General features: G+C 41.9%; 2 protein-coding genes across 2 annotated transcripts in view; both read right to left on the reverse strand.

The window, feature by feature from the left end:
• The window catches only part of arm (armadillo), a 121,677-nt gene extending 111,669 nt beyond the window's left edge, over nucleotides 1–10,008 (reverse strand). Inside the window, exon 1 of the mRNA XM_067785212.1 lies at nucleotides 9,856–10,008. The gene's annotated coding sequence lies outside the window, so the exon portion shown is untranslated. The remainder of the gene's footprint in view (nucleotides 1–9,855) is intronic.
• A 2,660-nt stretch (nucleotides 10,009–12,668) lies between these two features.
• Nucleotides 12,669–14,792, reverse strand: Pcmt (Protein-L-isoaspartate (D-aspartate) O-methyltransferase). Its single transcript, XM_067785210.1, has 5 exons — nucleotides 14,395–14,792; nucleotides 14,099–14,266; nucleotides 13,886–14,022; nucleotides 13,573–13,813; nucleotides 12,669–13,497 (listed from the first exon to the last, which is right to left on the reverse strand). Exons 2-5 carry the CDS (start codon nucleotides 14,151–14,153, stop codon nucleotides 13,247–13,249), a joined length of 684 nt encoding a protein of 227 aa, XP_067641311.1. The 5' UTR covers nucleotides 14,154–14,266; nucleotides 14,395–14,792; the 3' UTR covers nucleotides 12,669–13,246.
• Nucleotides 14,793–16,173: the final 1,381 nt, after the last annotated feature.

Genomic DNA, 16,173 nt, shown 5'->3' on the forward strand with positions numbered 1-16,173 from the left:
CAAGTAAGGAAGTCTAAGTGGTGAAACCGAACATTACATACCCAGCTGTGCACTTGAAATGCTGTTGTTATTTGTTTTGTGTGCTTAATAGTGTTACAAGGCTACGCAATAATCTGGGTTTTCACTCAATATTTTTATCTTGGTTAAAGTCATACCTTATTATGGGGCCATTGCTCTTTGTAATTTTTATAAACGATATCTCGGCCTGTTTCCAGCACTCGAAGTTTCTTTTATACGCCGATGACTTAAAAATGTTCAATACTATATCCAATTCATTCGGCATGGATATGATTCAATCTGATTTAGACAATGCTGGTATCTGGTGTAGAACCAATAACCTACCGCTGAATGTTAGGAAATGCTTTCATGTAACATTCTCTAAATCGCGTGGCTACATTTCCACCTTGTATTCCCTAGACGGTACCCATCTCTCAACTCTTAGCGAGATTAAGGACTTAGGGATAGTTTTTGATTCGAAATTCTCATTTACGACTCATTTAAACTCTTTGTTAAGCCATATTCAGTTCTGGCTTTCATCCGGCGTTTTAGCTCTGATTTCACTGACCCATATACCCTTAAATTATTGTTCACGTCGCTCGTTCGCTCAAAGCTGGGATATGCTTTTTTCATTTGGCGACCATATAATGAATGTTATATTATGAGGCTGGCACGGGTGCAAAGAACTTTTGTTCGATTTGCGTTGCGTTCGCTGAATTTCTCCGAGCCGATTCCCTCATATTAAGATAGATGTGCACTCATAAGCCTTCAGTCACTTCATTGTAGAAGAACCATTCTTTCGCTCACTTTTGTTTGTGACATTATTAATGGTGCGATTGATGCTCCATATCTCCTTGAGAGTATATGGTTCCATATCCCCAACATGCTTCTTCGTAGTAGAGATATTTTTTATACGGATTTTGATGAGATGTAAGCGGATCAAATAGAAGAAACGACGTTCTGCACTATAAACGGAGACGCCCCCACACGTATGGTAGGAAGCTGTCACAGTTCGCCGGATATTTCAATCGTGAGCGCAGAACTCGTAAACTGTGTCAACTGGCAGCCGATGGTAACATTGGCATCCGACCACCTGCCTATACTTATTTAGCTCGAGCGTCCCACCGACTTCATCGTGGCAGAAAAACGCACTTTCATTAACTTTAAAAAAGGAAAGTGGGACGAATATAAATCCTTTACGTACAGCCGCTTTGCTGCCCTCCCTAGCCCAACTGATGCCCGCCAATGGGAGCGTGCTTTCCGCAAGGTCATTGAATCCGCCTCGCCTCGTTTCATTCCCGCCGGTAGAATTCCCGAAATTCGGCCCCACTTCCCGGCGGAGGCCGCAAGTTTAGCAAGAGAACGTGACCTTATAAGATAGCTCGCGCGGAGGGCCAACAGACACGCACGTAAACATAAGATCAGCGCGTCACCAATTACCATCACCGCCAAAGAGGTTGAGGATGCCATCGGTCATGCTAAACCATCCAAAGCAGTGGGCCCAGACGGCATAGCCATGCCGATGCTTAAAAGCCTAGGGAAAGAGGGTTTCAAATATTTAGCACGTCTTCAACCTGTCTCTTTCTACCTTTGTCATACCCGAAAAATGGAAAATGGCCAAGGTGGTACCGCTACTAAATCCTGGGAAACCAGCTAACATAGGAGAGTCATATCGCCCGATATCTCTCCTATCGCCAGTAGCCAAGACGCTTGAAACCATTTTGCTCCCCCACTTCAAAGCAAAATTGCAGCTAGCCTGTCATCAGCATGGCTTTAGAAAACTCCATAGCACCACCACCGCGCTGAATGCCATTAGCACCCAGATAAATTGTGGTTTAAATCAGAAGCCCCACCATAGAACAGTACTCGTAGCGCTAGACATATCAAAAGCTTTTGATACGGTCAACCATGGCACGTTACTGCAAGACTTGGAAGGGTCTACCCTTCCCCCTTGTCTTAAAAGGTGGACCGCAAATTATCTGGGTGGTCGGCAGGCATCGGTGCAATTCAGAAACGAAATATCAAAGCCAAGAAGAATTAAACAAGGGGTGCCTCAGGGTGGTGTCCTATCCCCACTTTTGTTTAATTTTTACATATCAAAACTACCTTCGCCACCAAAAGGAATTACTATGGTTTCTTACGCCGATGACTGCATAATAATGGTCACAGGCCCAGGCCCACAGATCGATGAGCTCTGCAATAAACGGCTACCTCCCTGATCTCTCCAGTTTTTTCGCCTCGCGAAACCTGGCATTATCACCGACTAAATCATCCGCGACCCTATTTACAACCTGGACGTCAAATGTCGACCATTTTGAACATCCACGTCGATGGTACTACGCTACCGACTGTCCTACACCCCAAAATCTTGGGTGTGACGTTTGATCGGGTTCTACATTTTGGTGAGCACGCAGCCGCAATTGTTCCGAAAATCCAGATCCGTAATAAAATCCTCAAATCCCTTGCTGGCAGTACTTGGGGAAAAGACAAAGAAACGCTCATTACCACATACAAAGCAATTGGCCAGCCGTTTGCGTGCTACGCGTCCCCTATATGGTCGCCAAGCCTAAAAACTACCCACTGGAAGAAGCTACAGGCCTGCCAAAATACTGCGCCCAGAACCGCCCGGGCTGTCTTCTTATGTCCCCAGAACACCATCTACATAATGAGGCGAGAATACTCCCCACCAGGGAGAGAAATGAGATGCTAACCAAACAGTTCCTGTTGAATACCCAGAAACCTGGGCATCCCAACAGACATCTGATTGATGAGCCAGCACCGCCTAGGGACTTAAGGAGGTATCTCCGTAAGCATTTTGAGGAAATACGGCACCTGAGAACTCAGCCGTATGAAGCAAAAAAACACAAACAGGTCCTTGGTGAACTCCACAAACAGGCGTCGGACCTTTATGCCGGGAATTGCCCGGTGAATCCAGTACTCGGGGAACAGTACCCAAAACTTGCGGAAGAGGAACGCATACTCCCCAGAGAAACGCGAGTCAGTCTGGCTCAACTTCGTTCTGGATACTGTAACAGGTTAAACTCTTACATATCCAGAATCAACCCCGACATACAAAATGTATGCCCCGCCTGCAATGTGTCCCCACATGACACCAACCATCTCTTTAATTGTAATGTGGAACCAACGCCTCTAACACCCCTTTCATTATGATCCACGCCTGTCGAAACAGCAAGTTTCCTTGGACTCCCGTTAGAGGATATTGATGACAATTTGTGATCGGTCGCAGCTATTAGGTGGGGCGAAACATTGCTACAACAACAACAGCGAACTGAGTTGAAATAGCCATGTCCGTCTGTCCGTCCGTCTGTCTGTTTGAACGCAAACTAGCCCCTCAAATTTTGAGATATATCAGTGAAATTTGGCACAAGGATGTATTTTTGTATTATATTATACATTTGTCGGATCTGGTAGGATCGGACCACTATCCCATACAACCGATCGTTCAGATAAGACGATTTTGGCCATTCCTGCCGCAATTTAGAAAGTATAAACGTGAAACTCGGTGATATATATCCTAATATATCATAGAAGATATCCTGAAAAAATCACCGTTTCGACCACCCAGATAATTTGCGGTCCACCTTTTAAGACATGGGGGAAGGGTAGACCCTTCCAGGTCCTGCAGTAACGAGCCATGGTTGACCGTATCAAAAGCTTTTGATAGGTCTAGCGCTACGAGTACTGTTCTATGGAGGGGGTATTGATTTAAACCGCAATTTATCTGGGTGCTAATGGCATTCAGCGCGGTGGTAGTGCTATGCAGTTTTCTAAAGCCATGCTGATGAGGGGCTAGCTGCAAATTTGCTTGGAAATAAGGGAGCAAAATGGCTTCAAGCGTCTTTGCCACTGGCGATAGGAGAGATATCGGACGATACGACTCACCTATGTTAGCTGGTTTCCCAGGCTTTAGTAGCGGGACCACCTTGGCCATTTTCCATTTCATATTTCTTTATTTCAGTCTATGGCATTTAAAGCCCTTACAGACTAGATAACAATGTTGAATTAAAATTAGATAATTATTTAATAGTATAGTACATAAGTTGAGTATAGACACAATAAAACTTACATGCTATAACGAGATTGACCAGTACATTTATCTGTTTGAAAAGATATCAGTAAGTATAGTTTTAAAAGTAAACTTAGAAAGAGCAAAATCAATAGCTGAAGAATCAGAGATGCGATTAAAGTCGGTCATAGCTCTAAGCAAAGGTGCGTTTGAGGCATAGAGGGTTCGGACACAATCCGTATAGAAAATCGGTATATTGCGAAGAGGCCTTATAGGGATATGGAATTGGAGACTCCTGAGGAGACAAGGTGCATCAACTACACCATTAATGATGTCATAAACAAACGTGAGCGATAGGACAGTTCTTCTGCATTCCAGGGACTCTAATGTGATAAGTTAGCACCTGGATTCATAAGATGGAATCGGTTCAGAAAAGTTCATCGAACGCAGCGCGAACCGAACAAACGCTTTCTGCACACGTTCAAGCCTAACAATATGGCATTCATGATACGGCCTCCAAATAAAACAGGCATATTCCAGCTTCGAACGAACTAGTGCAGTGAACAATAACTTGAGGGTATAGGGATCCGTGAAGTCTGTGCAGGAACGCCTAATAAAAGCCAGAAGTGAATACGCCTTAGCAATAGTAGAATTTATATGAGTCGTGAAAGAAAATTTCGAATCGAAGACAACCCCCAAGTCCTTTATCTCGTTAAGAGTTGAGAGGTGGGTACCATCGAGAGAGGAGGAAGTGGGAATGAGGCCACGTGATTTAGAAAAGCTTACAAGGAAGCATTTGCTAACATTTAGTGGCAAGATATTGGCACGACACCAAACAGCAACGTTATCTAAATCAGATTGTGTTTTACTCACGTCGTCTGAGTTTGCGATGGTATTAAAAATCTTTAGGTCATCAGCGTATAATAGAAAATTAGAGTGCTGGAAGCAGGTGGAAATATCGTTTATAAAAATTACAAAAAGTAATGGGCCAAGTATGCTACCTTGAGGCACCCCGGAGGTGGCTGTGAATGTGTTTGAAGAGTTATTGTCAATAACCACAACACAGCTACGCTGGTGGAGGTATGATTTAATCCATGATAAAAACATCGAGTGGAAGCCCACGCGAGTCAATTTAGAAATCAGGATAGAATGACTAACTTTATCAAATGCTTTTGAGAAGTCGGTGTACACAGTATCAACTTGACAACGGTCATTAAAAGAAGATATGCAAAAATCAGAGAAGATAGATAGGTTTGTTACAGTGGATCTACCGGCCATAAAACCATGCTGATTTTCAGTGATTAGAGGTTTAACAGCAAAGTACATTTTTTGTTTCACAATGTACTCGAATAATTTTGAAACAGATGATAATTTTGCAATGGGCCTATAATTCGCGACATTGTTCTTGCTACCACACTTGAAAATAGGGCTGATGAAGGTTATCTTCCACGCATCAATAAATTCGCCGCACTCTAAAGATTTGTTGAAAATTAAAAGGAGGGGAAATGCCAGAGCCAAACAATTTTTCAAAAGATAAGACGATAAGCCGTCAATATCAGTATGGGTAGATGATTTAATATTCTGGATTCCATCGACCATATCTTCAATTGATAGAGTCAGCTCACCAAAGTTAATGGGACTGTCAACCACAGTGGGCAACTCCTGCGGGTCTTCCGGTGGTGTCACGAAATTGGAGCAGAAGAAGGCTGCAAAAAGGTTGGCCGCTTCAGCTGTTGATGAAGCATGCGCAGAATTATAGATGACTGAGGAAGGGATACTTGAGCATCGTTTTTTGGACTTTACATAAGTCCAGAATGCCCTAGGATTTTCCTTAATGTCGGATTCAAAATTACGAACATAGTTACCATGGAGCCTCTTGCCTAACGCTTTGAACGATTTGGAATAACGCAGGTATTTTTCTTTATACGCCATTAGCTTAGTGGCCTTGGACTTTTTGTAAAACCTATTCCTCTGATTCTTAAGCCTCTTTAGTTTTCTAGTATACCATGGTATTCTGTAACACCGCTTCATTTTCTGAGGTATATTGTTTTTGCAGATTTGATTTACAACGTTTTAGACGTAGACTATGGGACACCCTGGGCGTGAACAGCAAGGAGCCACAAAAGATTTATAAAAGTTACGTGGACGTCGGGTTTTGGGATCAAGCCCAGAACCTGTCCGATGCAACCATCCCTTGCACGAGACACACTGCACAGAGTATGACCGTCCTAAAAAGATTCTTTTCCGGCAGATGCAGCAAAACCATTTCTCAGGACCGGAGTTAGGAGACGGACCCGGATTGGATTCGATGCCTTCCCGGAGTAAGAGAATATGGAGCAGTCCTGCTGCAAGGAGCTGCTGGGAGGATGACAATTTGTGGGAGGGACGAAACAAATTAGATGGGGTCACACTGAAATGACAGTCCTTGGTCGGGAAAAATCCTGAGTCTCTCCGGTACATAGAACCGACTGCTTTGGGAAGTGATGGAAACTTTGTTTTTGTGCTTAGTCGGATTCGATAGGGACTTTACGGTGGACCAAAGTTTACACACACCGGTAGAGAGGTTACAACCTCTTAGGTGCTCCTCCCATTTCGCCCGCTTATGTTCATCCACAAGCAATCTGATGCGTTGGTTTATATCCCTTATTTGGGGGTCGCCTGGATCAAGCTGTCTTATAAGGTCACGTTCTCAGTTCGTCGCCCTGATCAATTCGGTATACTTAATGGTGAGTCTATCTTCTATATTTCTCAACGTTACAAACATTGGACCAAAGTTAATATACCATTTCATGTTCATTAAAGGCATAAAAATTTTAATGTGGGAATTGTGTGCTATTTATGTGCTCCAATATAAGCTACGTTCTGTCCAGAAAAACAAAGGGGTGGCAAAGAGGAGCGGGGGCATACAACCCCAGACGGCAAAATCGAAACGGGATACGTGCAGAATTTTGTGGTATTTATGTGCTCACTAGTGCCAAAAAGAATCGGTTTTTTTGACAACTTTTAATGATTTTTTAAAACTTCAAAAGTGGGGGGTCCAGCTGGATGTCCAGCTAGACCCCCCCCCCCTCATAAGCACTAGGTCCAACAAAAAAATGTAAATGTGGGAATTATGTGCTATTTATGTGCTCCAAGATAAGCTGTCCCGAAAAACAAAGTGGGGGCAATTGGGGAGCGGGGGCATATAACCCCAGGCGACAAAATCGAAACGCACATAATTCTCATATTTCAATTTTTTTGTTTGGCCTAGTGCTTATGAGGGGGGTCTAGCTGGACCCCCCACCTTTGATGTTTTAAAAAAAAAAAATTAAAAGTTGTCAAAAAAACGAATCGTTTTTGGAACTATTGACTACATAAAAAGCACAAAATTCTGCATGTATCCCATCTCGATTTTGCCGTCTGGGGTTATATGCCCCCGCACCCCCTGTCGTCCCTTTTTCTGGGCAGACCGTAGCGTATGTTGGAGCACATAAATAGCACATAATTCACACATTTAAATTTTTTTGTTTGGCCTATTGCTTATAAGGGGGGGGGGGGGGGGGGGGGGAGGTCTAGCTGGACGTCCAACCGGACCCCCCGCTTTTGATGTTTTAAAAAAACATTAATTTGTTTTTGGAGCTATTAAGCACATAATAGCACAAATGCACCTATCCCGTTTCGATTTTGCCGTCTGGGGTTATATGCCCCCGGTCCCCCCTTGCCTCCCTTTGCTTTTCTGGTCGGAACGCAGCTTATCTTGGAGCACATATATTATCTAACAGCACATAATTCATACATTAAAATTTTTTTGTTTGTTTGATGCTTATGAGGGGGGAGGTCTAGCTGGACGTCCAGCTGGACCAGCACTTTTGAAGGTTTAAAAAAATCATTAAAAGTTGTCAAAAAAACCGATTCTTTTTGGCACTAGTGAGCACATAAATACCACAAAATTCTGCACGTATCCCGTTTCGATTTTGTCGTCTGAGGTTATATCCCCCCGCTCCTCTTTGCGAGCATTGACAAAATCTTAATATTTCACAAAAAATTTTAAGTAAATTTACCTTAACACTAACTTCCAAACAGCGTATGATACATATGTATGTATGCTGTACTTGAGTACCTATTGCGTGTGACCAGCGGAGACGGGTAGTTTATTTTCAATTGGTTGTTGTTGTTGTAGCGGTAAGGTTACTCCCCGAAGGCTTAGGCGAGTGTTATCGATGTGATGGTCCTTTGCCGGATACAGATCGGATACGCTCCGGTAACACAGCACCAGTAAGGTGCCGGCCCGACCATCTAGGGAACGATTTATGTGGCCCCATTAAAAATGGAACGCTTCACGATTTTGCGCGTCAGGTTCGACCTTCTCTGAGACCTTTTCCATTTTGTGGGTCGGGGCACCCGGGCGAAATGCCACTTCAAATTCGAGTTAAATTATCTTTCGAATTTGACTAGAAAGAAGCTGTTGTAGAGACAAACACACTTCCCGAAGGTTTTGTTTTCTTGTACTTCTCTGTAACAAGCAGCATTATGGCACAAGTCACCCCGAGCGGGTTAGGGGGTTAGAATTTACCCGCGGTAGGTATGCCTGTCGGTAATAGGCGACTAAAATACCAGATTCAAGGGATTGTGTAGCGCAAACCTTTCAGGTTGTCAGCGGTATATATAGCTTCTCCAAACCCAATTGTCAACCTCACCTATCCGTGGCTAATGCTGTTTCATCAACAACCGAGGCTCTGGCGACCCCGAGCTCCTCATGGATCTAGGAGGTGGGAGGGCGGGATGGCCTAGAAGGTTGTTGTTGTTGTTGTTGTTGTAGCGATTAGGTTACTCCCCGAAGGCTTTGGGGAGTGTTATCGATGTGATGGCCCTTTGTCGGATACAGATCCGATACGCTCCGGTAACAGCACCATTAAGGTGCTGGCCCGACCATCTCGGGAACGATTTATATGGCCACATTAAACCTTCAGGCCATCCCTCCCTCCCCACCCCCAAGTTCCATGGCCTAGAAGGTCGCATGTGGCCATTAATCGTTTCCGAGATGGTCGGGCTTGGTACCGGAACGTACCGGATCTGCATTCGGCAAAGGACCATCAACGTCGATAGCACTCCCCAAGGCCTTCGGGAGTGTCCTTATCGCTACAACAACAACAACACCAACAACATGGCACAAGTCGGGCCATCTCGGATGATTTAAAAAGAATCTTCTAGGCCAACCGCCTGGCTGGCCTGCTGAATAAACAGCATGGAAGCTATAAGTTGCGTTGGCAACCCCTTGAAAGGGCATCTAGCTCCTCGTCATACCAGATTTTAAAACCTCTGGTGGGTTTTTCGCAGTCTTAACCATTTTTCTGTTAATAATGAACCGACTGCGGGCCGTGGGCTTAATAATAATTACAAGTCTAATTCAAGCGGAAGTTCTGTAATATCCTTAATAGAAAGCAACCTTAGTAATTGGTTCTATGTACCGGAGCGGCTGTAATTTCAGTGTAACCCAATATAATTTGTTACGTCCTTCCCGCAAATTGTCATATCACTCCACCAGATTCTTGCAACTTATCGCCAATATCTGTGGCAACAAGCAAAAAAACCAAAGTAAATTTTTTTCAATTCTTCTGAAAAAAAAAAATACTTGGAGAAACAAAAATATGCCTACACATATGCCAGCAGCAGAGGCAACAACAAGTGCAATAGTTCTTTCAAATACCAATCCATGGCTGAAAATTTTTGAGGCACACACACCCGTAAACAAATGTACACATTTTCTATGAAAACAGGTAGCAATTCCATAACTTAAATTATCGCTTAACCCTTTTGAATTAGTTATTTCATGTTTTGTTTTAACAACTTACCGCTCTTTCAATATTTGGACCCTCTTTTACACACTTTGTAGTTGATTAAACGCACTTTTATTTAATGAAAAACAAATTTTCACAGAGAAGAAATTTTTCAACACAAGGCGAGCCCAACAGAAAAAGACACGAATGCCCTGCTGAGTTATTCGTGTTATTTCGTAAATATGCTGAATTTACATGGTTGCATTTTCCTAAAGCCCGCCACATATGTACAGGAACGCGCACATTACGATGCGCGACACGTAGCGGCAGCGGCGCCACACAGTGCGACATAATTTGAATTTCACATTAAGTGGCAATCGAGCGACACATTGCGGCAAAAGTTTGTGTCTATTTTTGTTTGCAAAATGGACGACAAAGTTTTTGAAGCTGTAATTATTTAATTTTTGTGCGAAGAAGAGGAAAGGAAAGGAAAAGAAAAAGGTCGTGGCTATGGGTGCACGACATCTCATTCCCAAGATACGAGGAAGGAGAGTTCCACACTCTTTTGCCTAGATTGAAAAAAGATGGTGCAAATTTCTTTGCATGTATTGTTGAGGCAATTCACACCTAGCGGCAGCAGCACTGCGCGACACTTCCCAACGCGGCTTTTTGCCTAGTTGATCAAATTTGCCTCGCTGTGCGGCATAGTGCAGCATAGTGTGGCCTTAAAATTCCAATGCTGCATCGTGCGTGAGAGATGAGTAGATTAAGAGCTAATTAATGGTGACTTAAAACCACAAAACCATAACCAGCTAAAACAGCTGATCGAACCTACCTTAGGAAATCAATGTAATCGATTAATGGTGACATACCACAACGCAAACGCCATAACCATACCATAGCCAACCAATTGGTTTTTGTTTTTTCGCCATATCATTAACCTAAAAATATTTGAGTTGGTGAATTTATTAACTTTTTGTATATTTTATTTATTGTTTTGGATACATTTTGACTAAGATACTTATCTTTTGTGTAAAATGTTTGTAATTTTTTGCGTTTTCTTCATTTATATGAAATTTTCACGATTTTTAGGTTAAGGCACCATTAATCGATCACATTGGAGATGGTTATGGATATGGGTATGGTTACCACTATGGCGTTAGGGTTAAGGAAGTTTAATTAGCCCTTAAGGTAGTTTAATTATGCCCATGGCGCAACGATACAAGGTGGCAGCATGGGACAGCTGATTTTAGGCTTTTTTTATTTGATTTGATACATCAAATTACGGCGCAGTACGATTTTGACATTTGTCCATCGAATTTACAAAAACAAAGTACATGCAATTTTTATTTATGTTTGTAGGTATGTCACCATGCTGCCACCTTGTATCGTTCCGCTATGATTATGCCTTAAAAATAAGATATTTTAACAGATGCCGCTGTAAAGCGTCAAATAGAAGCGTCGCGGCATAATTTAGGTCCGGCCATACTCTTAAGAAAATTCCCTAAACCATGTGTTAGAAAAAAACACAACTTTTGGAACTGGCGTATTGATTGTCCTTGCTCTACAACTTTTGTCGCTGGTTTTTAAGGAAAATTACATTTAAATAGAAATGGGGATTAACATAAAGGGACCATCAAATGGAACTGACTGTATTAACATGCCAAGGCAGGACAATGGGCCAAATGAACAAAGAACGGATGAGGAAACCTCCGATGAGGACACACTAAAAGTTTTGCTGAAAGCAATAATGGATGCTTTTCAAAAGCTATGTAAGAAAATTTGTTTGCTAGAATTTCCACACTTAATTGATTGTTGCACGAATGGGCGAATCTGCTTCTCCAGGGACATGCTTACAACTTGCTTTTTCATTTGTGATGATTGAACTTGGCGGTTACAAATTTTTGGATAGACTTATACAATGGAGTGTTAGAAATCCCTATTCAGCTATTTGTATTGTGGCAGGATTATTGATCTTTCTACTTCCATTTTTGTTTTTATTGGGTATTGGTATATCAACGCTCCTAATGACATTAACTGGTTTTATTGTTTTAGAAGGTAAGCATAAATGTATTACATTTTCACATTAAAATTTTATCAGCCAGTTTCCCAATGTCTGAGACATATTTTTTTGAACTTCATAAAGACAAACATAACACAAAAGCCTTTGGCACTTAATGATGTTCATACCGCAACAAGGGCTGTGACAATGGTCAGGTTGCCAGCGCAATATACAGCTTCTCCAAACCCAATTGTCTACCTCACCTATCCGCGGATAATCCTGTTTCACTAACAGGCTAGGCTCTGACGACCCCAAGCTCCGCATGAAACTTGGTGGTGGGAAGGGAGGGATGACCTGAAGGTCAGCTTCTCCAAACCCAATTGTCTACCTCACCTATCCGCGGATAATCCTGTTTCACTAACAGGCTAGGCTCTGACGACCCCAAGCTCCGCATGAAACTTGGTGGTGGGAAGGGAGGGATGACCTGAAGGTTTAATGTGGCCATATAAATAGTTCCCGAGATGGTCGGGCTAGCACCTTAATGGTGCTGTTACCGGGAGCGTACCGGATATGTTACCGGCAAAGGACCATCACATCGATAGCACTCCCCAAAGCCTTCGGGGAGCAACCTTATCGCTACAAAAACAACAACAACGGACACCCACAACTGGGTAGCAGATGCTTCCATCTGTATTACACTTATGGCATTGAAAAGCTGGCACTAAGTTATGTAAATTAATATTTCAATTGTTGCATTTCTAATTTCAAAGGTATACTGTTATCAATGGTTGCGACGTTACTACTAGGATGTGTTGGAGGCTTATTTTTGGCAATTTTGCTTGTAAATCATTTGAATCGAGCAGCATAAAATATAAATAAAGATAAGTATTGCGAGTGTCGGTCGCCAGCAGATAACCGACGGTAATCCATCCAGTTATGCAATAAGAAAAAAAAAAGAATGGGCTTAGTCGACGAATATGTATTACTCTACCAACGTCACTTGTAACAGAGGGATAAATTAAAAAAATACAATGTAGGTATTCGGAGCAAAATTCATTTAATATTTTCTACCATTTTATTTTATATTTTAATATTGGATGTTAAAGGATCATAAAAAAATATGAAAAATCTTTGGTATATTTTTCTTGTTCTCTCTGGTCAAACCAAGCGCGGCACTCGATAACCAAAAGTGATGCGCTTTGACTGAGTGAAGTCTTTGCCTGCATACTGGAATTCATTCTGGAAAATTTAATCATAATCATATTGAAAACACTAAAATTTTCTGTTAGGTAAACATTTTTAGTGCATATGAAGTATCATTATTACATGCAAAAAATAAAACCATTTTTATACTGTCACAAACTTTGTTTAAATTTTTCCTGCGGATCGGAGCCCAACCCAAATTCGATAAATGATAAAGCCCAACAACAGCGCTACAATAACTGCTTTAAAAGCTAAAGCAAGTCAAGACCGATGTAAGTCAGTAAGTGGTACATACATGACACCCATCAATCGTGTTTCCTTCACCTGCCCTTCGCTATCTTTATCATACTGTGTCATGTATTGTTCGCCTCCTTCTGGACCGACAGGAACTATTAACCGACCTCCATTTGCCAATTGCTCTAATAGTGGTTTTGGTGTTATTGCAGCAGCAGCGCCAACATGTATGGCATCGTAAGGTGCGTGATCTGGTACGCCTTTACGTCCATCGCCCTCTATTTTGATAATTAAATTTAAATATGTGTGTGAGCACATATGTGCAGGAAGTTTTTGTTTACGCAAAAGCTTACCAACAATCACTAATTTACCCGAATCCAACATTTTCGGATCATCGGCGTTGAGATTTTTCTTACTCTGCTGCACAAGTTCTGGTTGATGTTCAATGCCCACAACTCGTGTATTCGGATCGTCCCCTTTATCATCAATATAACGCAGAAAGCATGCAGTTAAGTAACCTGAACCACTACCAACATCCAGTACATGTGCACCAGGACGCAAATGATCTCGAAAGTACTCCAACGCGAATGCGTGCTGCGGTTACATACATATAGGTTTTGAGATATAAATACTTGGGGGAAATGTAAAGTTTTCATAAATAGCTACCATATGCGGAGCAGAAATAGTTACGCCATATCCGATGGTTTGGGGTGCGTCCATGTATGGATTTCTAGGCGAATAATACTTTCGATCTGTTTTTATCATTGCTTGAGCCACACCATCGCTAGATATAATACCAAAATCTGCAACAAGTATTTAGAACGGGGATGATCACAACAGTTTTTCTATGTAATTACGTCGTTTCTTAAAAGTTGATACCTCTCATCTTCCTAATCAGGTCCGCATTGTCAGCACCGACTGAACGCCACGCCATTCTGCGAATCGTTAGGCGATGTTTATCAATAAGTTTTCTAAGCACTTTATAAATTTTGCCAGGCCAAACAAAAAATAAAAATTTTAAAGTTTCCTAGCTTGTTTACATGAAAACTGCGGAAGGTACAAAATACCGATTTTACTAAAAATTGCCTCGATTGTTCACAGTGAAATGACAAAAGTGCTGTGACTTTTGCAGTGAACAAGCTTAAAGGGTTAAGAGTGCAGTTTACGGTACCCACCGAAATTTGGGCCAAAATTTTCGAGTGAGGTATCAGAAGACGCGTATTCACGTCTAGATCAAGAATCCGAAAGCGGAAGTTTACTTTTTTTACCCGCTCAAAAGATATTAACGAAAAACCGAAAAAAGACCCCGGGTCCCTCCGAAACCGGGGGTGGGATCCATAGTATTTTTGCGCAGAACACCTTTCTGCGTTGGCGGCCTTCGGCCGCGCTTATAACAAATAACCCTGGGCTACGCCATGCCAAGTCCGGGTGTGTGGTATAGCCGTGGTGATGCACAATTTTTTTGTGGGTATAAACACAACAACAACCACATTAAAATCGCCAATTTCAACTGCAAATATCTCCGGACAGAGATAAAATTTTTCGGATTATTGTTCTCGAGATTAATACGCGTCTTTTGATACCTCACTCGAAAATCTTGGCCCAACTTTAGGGTGGGTACCGTAAACTGCACTACTACCGCTTAAAGGGCCAATTAAACTTACTTAACGCTAACGCCATAGTCGTAACCATACCCATATCCATAACCATCTCCAAAGTGATCGATAATTGATGCCTTAACCCAAAAATCGTGGTTATGGTTTTATGGTTATAAGTCGCCATTACAGCTCTCCATAAAAGAAAACTTGAGCTATATAATATTGCCACAGAAACAGATTACTGGGATGAATACAATGTATTAAAGAAAATATACAAAAGTACGATTATGTATAAGAAGATGATGTATAGGTAGAAAGCAAACCGTTGTGTTTAACAATTGTTTGTCTGAATTCATCAAGGTATCTTCTGGAGTTCCACAGGGCAGTCATCTTGGTCCAGTGTTGTTTCTGCTCTTCATTAATGACCTCCCAAATGTTTTGAAGCGCTGCAAACCGCTGATGTACGCTGACGATGTCAAACTGGTTATGACCATTCGCTCACCTGAAGATAGGGCACTTCTTCAATTGGATCTGAATAACCTGGTTGAGTGGTGTGACGTGAACGTCATGTCACTAAATTTACCGAAGTGCAAGTTTATGTGTTTTACGGGGAAATCTTTTAAAACCTATCAGTACATGATAGGCGATTATATCATTAAGCAAGTCACAAACTTTACTGATCTCGGCGTTATAATGGACCCTAAACTGGACTTCAAATTACATATCGAATCGTGTGTGAATAGGGCTAGAGGCACTTTGGCTTTCGTAAAAAGGTGGTCAAAGGAATTCAATGACCGCTATGTCACTAAACTTTTATCGTTAGTAAGGCCTATATTGGAATATGCTTCCATTATCTGGAACCCGCGTTATCAGGTTCATAGCGAAAAATTGGAATCGGTCCAGAAGCAATTTTTGCTCTTTGCTTTAAATCATTTGCCCTGGGATCCATCAAGGAACCTACCGCCCTATTGCAGCCGGTTAAAACTTTTACAGCGGCCTTCACTACAGAGCCGTAGGGAGATGCTTGGTGTTTTATTTATGGTAAAACTATTAAGGGGGATGATAAACAGTCCATTTCTGCTTGGCGAGGTGATGTTGAATGTCCCTTTTAGGCTCTCTCGGTATTTCCAACCGCTATATTTAAATACATGTAGATCGAATTTTCAAATGCATGAACCTCTTCGTTGTCTGTGTCAAGATTTCAATAATCACTGCAATAATATTGATACTTGCGACACACTTTACAGTATAAAAAAATATATACTCATTGCCTTAAACTCATAACTGTTTCAAAATCACATGTTAAACTAAATCTGTTACCTGCCCCAGTTACTTTGGGCGGGTGGCTTGGACTCA

Source organism: Eurosta solidaginis, chromosome 4, assembly GCF_040869045.1.
Source record: "Eurosta solidaginis isolate ZX-2024a chromosome 4, ASM4086904v1, whole genome shotgun sequence".
NCBI lineage: Eukaryota > Metazoa > Arthropoda > Insecta > Diptera > Tephritidae > Eurosta > Eurosta solidaginis.

Coding starts and splice junctions, on each gene's coding strand:
- Pcmt (XM_067785210.1), bottom strand. CDS start 14,153: ATGGCGTGGCGTTCAGTCGGTGCTGACAATGCGGACCTGATTAGGAAG. Junction 14,023..14,098: donor CCTGATTAGGAAGATGAGAG/GTATCAACTTTT, acceptor TACTTGTTGCAG/ATTTTGGTATTATATCTAGC. Junction 13,498..13,572: donor GGGTAAATTAGTGATTGTTG/GTAAGCTTTTGC, acceptor TTATCAAAATAG/AGGGCGATGGACGTAAAGGC.